This window comes from Babylonia areolata, chromosome 7 (genome assembly GCF_041734735.1).
Source record: "Babylonia areolata isolate BAREFJ2019XMU chromosome 7, ASM4173473v1, whole genome shotgun sequence".
Taxonomy (NCBI): Eukaryota; Metazoa; Mollusca; class Gastropoda; order Neogastropoda; family Buccinidae; genus Babylonia; species Babylonia areolata.
The window spans coordinates 22,689,028-22,696,218 of record NC_134882.1 but is presented as its reverse complement, the minus strand read 5'-3'; the positions used below and the strand labels follow the sequence as shown (position 1 = coordinate 22,696,218).

The following is a 7,191-nucleotide window of genomic DNA, read 5'->3' as shown; positions in this document are numbered from 1 at the left end:
TACCCTCAGAGATAGAGACAGAGACAGAGACAACACATATACAATAGCACACAACAACGCAGCACATTGAAACGAGAAACAGAGAGACAGACAGACAAACAGAGACAACAAAATATATACAATAGCACACAATGGCATACAACAGCACATTAAAACGAGAGAGAGAGAGAGAGAGAGAGAGAGAGAGAGAGAGAGAGAGAGAGAGAGAGAATGAAATAATTACACAAAGACTCATCTATGCACAATTCTTCATGTACAGAATCTATCGACACCCATCTGCACAATTCATCTTGTATAAGTCAATACACGATTCGTATTAACATGCATCATTTATAGGACAAAGTTTCATAAAGAATCCTTTTCTGCAAAGTCTTCATGTGTAAATCAATACATAGTTCGCATTAACAGATTATCATTCAATTCACAAAGTTTCACAAAGACTCCTTTCTGCACACAATTATTGGTAATATCGGCTTATAATACAGTACATAGGTATAATCCGCATTCACAGGTCAATATTGTTATGACAAAATTTCACAGACTCGAACTCTGCACATTTCTACACGATGTGCATTAGCATTTCCTATTTATACGATACAGTTTCACCAAGACTCATCTCTGCACAATTCTTCGTGCATGAATACTTGGCAGCCAGTAATGTCCGACTCTGAACACCAGAAAAGCAGATGAGGCAACTGCTGCCCTGACTATAATTATGGAAGTGGTGAGTTGAACTCGGACCTATCGGAAATCTGCCCTGAAGGTCAAGTTGTTGATGGCTGTGGTCTTTCTCGGTGAAAGGTGGGTGTGGTCGAGGCGTTGGTCCTGATGTTCTGTGTGGGTCCTCACTTGGTCCTGGCTGCTCTTCTGGGTGGTCGTCCGTTGGCTGTTTTGGGCAAGACTTCGATTGTAATGGAGAGTGTCTTGCCCAAGTTACACCCCTTCTCTCGCTCGGCCAAGAGGGCTTCAAGACAGCCGGCGTTGGGATGGTCGCCAAAGGCCAGCTAGCCCCGAGGGATGAAGCACTAACAGCCAGTCCAATCTTGGTTCTTTGCTTGAAAGTCATAGTCCTTCACAAAAGACTAACCCGTAAATGACTCCCCATTGCAGTGGAGAAACCATCGAGCATTCAGCTTTCACTTCGTTGTCAGCGCCCAAACTGTAAGCGTATGTCAATCTCTGATACAAGCCGAGCGGTATAAAACAGTACATAACAATACGCATTAAGTAACAGTCGGTATTGTCATTACAAATCTTCACAAAGGCTCTGACTCTCTAGAGCACAGCTGTTTCCGAACAAGGACAGCACCGACGACTGTGAAAATCAACAGGGCAGCCACAGACACCGCCACCAACGTCAGGTGGAAAGGTCCCAGCTCTATCTCTCCTGTCTCCGGAACGTCTGCAACAATTACATTAGACGTTATCTCTAACAAAGACATTCTTTGGCAAGGTTTGCTGATAAAAAGGCGACGTTTAAAACAGCATAGGCGGTCATATTCACTATCCGACAACACGAAGTCCGAACACTACTCCCACGTTTCGAAGTTCACCGGATTATAATAAATACATGCTCAATTTGGCACAAACACACACAATACGTCTTATGCTCAGTGTTGCCGAGTGCAGAAACACCAAATCAAAGACAAAAAGACAAAGAAATCAATCAATCAATCAATTAACTAATCAACTAAATTAAAGGCAACATAAAGAAAATTAATGTAAAGGAAAATAAAGATGAGTCAACATATAAAACAACAGAATAATGAAATACAATGCGCACGTTCCAAATAAAGTACAAATTTATAATGTACTCAAAGACAGTCCAGTCTTGCCACATTAAGTAATTTTCTGTTAAAACATCTGAATTTCAGGGACCTATTTCAACGGCAGTTTCCGTGATTCTCAAGGGGCGCGCTCGTATGAATTGGGAAGGACTACAAATCAGACCTCAGCTTACAGATATGTCTGCAACTTTTGCCCATTTGGGACAGATGAAGCATGAGCTGACGCACAGACATTGTGGAGCTGACCAGCACCCCCCCTCCCCATCAGACGCCCCCTCCCCTTCCCCGCCCAGGCCCCGCTCACCCCCGCCCCCACACCCTCCCGCCCTGCACCCACCAGTCTCGCTGAGTCAGATTACGTTAGTCATTCCGCAAGCGGTGGGTCAAATACCAATACATGGTTCTAGGACCTTCTCGCTTAAAAAAAAAAAAAAAAAGAAAGAAAGAAAAAAAGAAAGAAAAAAAAAGAACAAAAAAAGAAAAGCAGACCCTGATTGAACCCCGAATAATTTAACCCCATGACTGCTGCTGACATGCATGCTGGATAGAAAAGGGCTGTCATGTGACCTCAATAAGACAGCGCTTACAGATCATGCTGGATAGAAAGGGGAAAGAGATGTCATGTCACCTCAATAAGACAGCTTACAGATCATGCTGGATAGAAAAGGGCTGTCATGTCACCTCGATAAGACAGAGCTTACAGATCAGGTTGTCTGTCACCAGTCTTTATATTACGGACTTCATCTTGGAATTACATTATTTTTGTTCGGCGAATCCAATTGCATTACAGAAAAGAACATAAAAAGGAAATACAGTTAAATCTAATGTCATTTTGATCTCATTTCACCAAAGTTCAACAATCAAAGGGTTAATGAATTGGTACGTCACAGTATCAAGGAGCTGCCCACACAATCTCTTCGAAACATCGACCAGCCTAAGGGCTATTCCATGCTGAAAAATCAAATAGAATAGGCATACATACCCCAAGATCGAATATCCGTATTTACGTAAAGCATTCATTTTAATGGCCTTCAACTAAATCGATGTAACAAACTCGACTAATCATTTATTTGTCATTTCAAAAGGAATAATTCAAACATAATACACTGTCATGAACTTTGATTCCACTGTTCTTGGTGTGTGTGTGTGTGTGTGTGTGTGTGTGCTTGTGCGTGGTGTTGTTGATGGTGGTGGTAGTGGTCGTGTTCTTGAATGTTTTGTAAGCAGTCATTTCAATCTTATACTACATGATATGTATTTATAATATTGATAATAATAGTTTACATTTGGGCCAACAGCAAAGTGAGAGCTCAATGGTTTCTCCAGTCAATGGGAAACCATTTACAGCTTAGTCTTTTGTGAAGGACTATGACTCTCAAACTAGGAGGCAAAATTGTACTGGCTCTTAGCGCTACAGCCTTGTGGGCTAGTTGGCCTTTGGGAACCATCCCAACGCCGACTGTCCTAAAACCCTCTTGGCCGAGAGAGTGGGGATGTACTTGGGCAAGACACTTTCCACTATAATGAAATTTTAGCCCAAATAGTCAGAACAGCAGTTGCCTCCTCTGCTGTTCTGATGGTCATAGTCGGACACGACTGACTATCATATAATAATAATAATAACAATGATGTACATTTATATAGCGCCCTTTCTCTCTAAGAGGTCAGGGCGCTTTACATGAAGGAAAAATATTACAAATTACAAATCAAAGGTTTTAAAAGGATTAATTTTTTAGTGATGATCGAAAAGCAGAGATAGAATTAGATCCACAGATATGATGAGGAAGGTTGTTCCAGATGTGAGGAGCAGCAAAGAAGAAAGAACGTTCAGCATAGGTTATTGTATTGACACGAGGAAGTTTCAAAAGGTAACAGTCAGAGGAAGATGTAGGTCCTGTGGAGTGGAAAGAAGCAAAGTGAAACGCTATAGCACATCTGAAACGACTAGTCCGAAATCAAATAAGGTATCTTTCTTTTTTACTTTTCTTTCTTCTGTTTTGATACAAACGTTTTTCAAGAATGTTTTACCATATTATAAATGGAGTCAAAATAATCCTTTACAGAATGTTCACAAATGCAAAATCAGTAGATTTTTTGTATCAGTCCAACAATAACACTTTCTTTTACAGTTTGATTGTCTTTTATGGGAACTGAAGAAAAGTAAAAAAAATTCGTGTCCGTGAGAAATGCGGAGAAGAAATCATAAAGACTTTTCTCCTTTATATATATATATATATATATATATATATATATATATATATATATATATATATATATATATATATATATATATATATATATATATATATAATACCGGCGTGCATAACTTTGCACCCTGAAATACGAACACAAAATTTCTGACCATTCTTGCACAGTAATGATATTTATCACAGATTGAGTTCCAGTAATAACCAGAAAAAAGTGACTCACACTTAAATTCGGACCAGACGTCGAACTCGAACCCTTGGCGGTTGTCGCCCCTAGTGACGGCCTGGAAGGAAAGAAGAGCGTGGTGTTTGGAGGTCTGAATGGTCTGGCCAGACGGCCGTGTCCCGCACCAGGACTGCAGGACCGCTGAGTACTTACTGTCACCTGAAAGAAACAACGGCAGCCGCCAAAAGCAAATTTAAAGGACTGTCTGTAAAAGTTTTGAAGTGAACAATGCCCAATGTCTTCCATTTAACATCTGGCTGTAAAAGTTTTGAAGTGAACAATGCACCATGTCTTCCATTAAACATCTGGCTGTAAAAGTTTAGAAGTGAGCAATGCACCATGTCTTCCATTAAACATCTGGCTGTAAAAGTTTAGAAGTGAGCAATGCACCATGTCTTCCATTAAACATCTGGCTGTAAAAGTTTAGAAGTGAGCAATGCACCATGTCTTCCATTAAACATCTGGCTGTAAAAGTTTAGAAGTGAACAATGCACCATGTCTCCCATTTAACATCTGGCTGTAAAAGTTTAGAAGTGAAATGTGCACCGTGTCTCCCATTAAACATCTGGCTGTAAAAGTTTTGAAGTGAACAATGCACCATGTCTCAGCTCCTATTTTGCGTCCTAACGATAAAACGAGAGAAAACAGAATAGGTACATGCGTTGCCTTGTTGTACACCACATGCGCACTGAATAATTATAGTTAGTCATGTTTCTTCCACATCTGACTCAGATTTTTACATGATCATATATGTTTCCCGCTCAACAGGAACTAGACTGTTCCTAGACTGTTACTGTGAACCGTCTGCACTCAAGACCCGCTCCCATAGAATTTGGTGTTCCCCAAGGATCAGTCCTTGGACCAGTTATTTTTTAACTTTGCATACAACCTGTTTCAGAAAGTGTATCCCATCATTCCCTCTCACATCACAGTTTTTCGAATGATAATCAAATTTACAAGTCTGGACCAATCTCTCATCTTTCTGAGGTTATCACCTCTACTCAACAATGTATAGCTGACATAAAATCGTGGATGACAAGCAACAAATTACAGATGAATGATGAAAAAACAGAAATGATTTTTCTTGCTCCGAAACGTTTGCTAAATTCTGTTTTACTTCCCCAAGCTGTTCAGTTAAATGGGTGCAATGTTCCAACTTCAAAATGTGTTCGCAACCTTGGTGTTTACTTAGACCAGACTATCTTTTGAACGGCAGATTTCCTCGATCTGTCACATATGTTACATTGAGTTACGTAGATTAGGCTCTATTCAGCACTTTCTGTCTCAGGATGAACATAAACCCTTGTCTGTTCCCTTGTCCTATCTTGGCTTGACTACTGTAATTCTTTGCTCGCTGGATGCCCCAACTACTTGTTATCCAGACTTCAGAGAATCCAAAACCATGCTGCACGGCTTATCTTCCGTTCTCCCAAATCTGCTCATGTTACTCCTCTCCTTCACTCCCTCCACTGGCTACCTATTGAGAAAAGAATAGATTACAAACTCTCTCTCCTTGTGCCACAAATTTATGACTGGCATGTCTCCTTCTTACTTTTCTGAGCTTCTGCATTACTACTCTCCATCTCGCCAGCTCCGGCCATCAGGTGATGACCGTCTCTTAAAAATTCCATCCTACCGAACCAGAAAATATGGAAAACGCACTGTCTCTTTCCAGGCTGCTTCACTCCCGTTTCCTGTCCGTCATGCTGTTTCTTGCCCTTCTTTCAAAACCTCTTTGAAAACTCTATTTCCAGCCATTCAAATCAGTAAATAACTCCCTGTGTTCACTTTTATGTTTTAATCAAGTTATTATTTTTTTTATTCTATTGTTTTCACTATTATTAGACATGTTCATACGCCTTGAACGATCGGGATGTGCGTGCGCGCGCGTGTGTCTGCATCTTGTGTAGAGTGGGTGTGGGTTTGTGGGACGGAGTTGGAATGGGATGATCTGTGCGTGCTGATGTATTGGTGTGTTTTGAGTATGCACGCGTCATTGCATTTTTTTTTTTAATTGTAAACGCCCAGGGCTTTTGTATCATTAGATTGGGCGTATCAAATGCCATTTATTATTATTATTATTATCATTATCATTATCATTATTATTATTATTATTATTATTATTATCATCATCATCATATAATCGTTATGAGTTGAATTAGGCTCCTCTCACATTAATTTTACAAGACAGGCCATGGTAACATAACAAGACAGTGTGGAGCGGAAGGAATCACGGCATCAGGACTCCCCCTTTGATGAACACCAGACCAACCCCCCACCCAGACAGACATCCAAGACTCCCCCCTGGAACACCAGTCCAACTTCCCACCCGGACAGACATGGACTCCCCACCCGGAATCTAGGTCTCCCCATTGGATGAACAGCAGACCGACTCCCCACCCGGACAGACATCTAGGAATCCCCAACCAGACAGACACCCAGGAATCCCCACCCGAAATCCAGGAATCCCCTTTGGGTGAACAACAGACCAACTCCATACCTGAACAGACATCTAGGACCCTCGATCAACACAGCCTTCTCCGAAGAAGACCCAAGCCTTGAACAACTTGACCATGGGAGTGCTAGCAAACAGGTCGTTGAACTCAACTCTGTTACGCTCACGCCGCCAGAATGACGGCACTTAGATAAGCATTGAGACTGCGTATTAGATTTTGGCCACGGCATTCATTCGAGCTCACACTGATCTTCTTTTTTTATATACTGAAATGACATGCTACAGAAAGATGTTAAGCGTCCACTATACAGATCATGTGACGAAGAGGTCCGCAGTAAGACCCAACAAGCAGAACGACCTCATGATGACCTCCTCAGAGTCGTCAAGAAACGGAAAATGAAGCAGTATGGGCAGGTTCCCCGATCAACAGGACTTACAAGGAACAGTAAGAGGAAGCCACATACAAGGGAGACAGAAAAAGACGTGGAAAGACAATATCCAAGAGTGGACAGGTAT

At 41.2% G+C, this 7,191-nt stretch overlaps 1 protein-coding gene across 1 annotated transcript in view; it reads right to left on the bottom strand.

Annotated features, from left to right (window-relative positions):
- Positions 1–1,056: 1,056 nt before the first annotated feature.
- LOC143284197 (dorsal-ventral patterning protein tolloid-like) overlaps positions 1,057–7,191 on the bottom strand; it is a 9,858-nt gene continuing 3,723 nt past the window's right edge. The window contains exons 3-4 of the mRNA XM_076590865.1: positions 4,218–4,379; positions 1,057–1,402 (exon numbers count right to left, since the gene is read on the bottom strand). Coding sequence (XP_076446980.1) covers positions 1,257–1,402; positions 4,218–4,379 — 308 coding nt within the window. The 3' untranslated portion in view covers positions 1,057–1,256. The remainder of the gene's footprint in view (positions 1,403–4,217; positions 4,380–7,191) is intronic.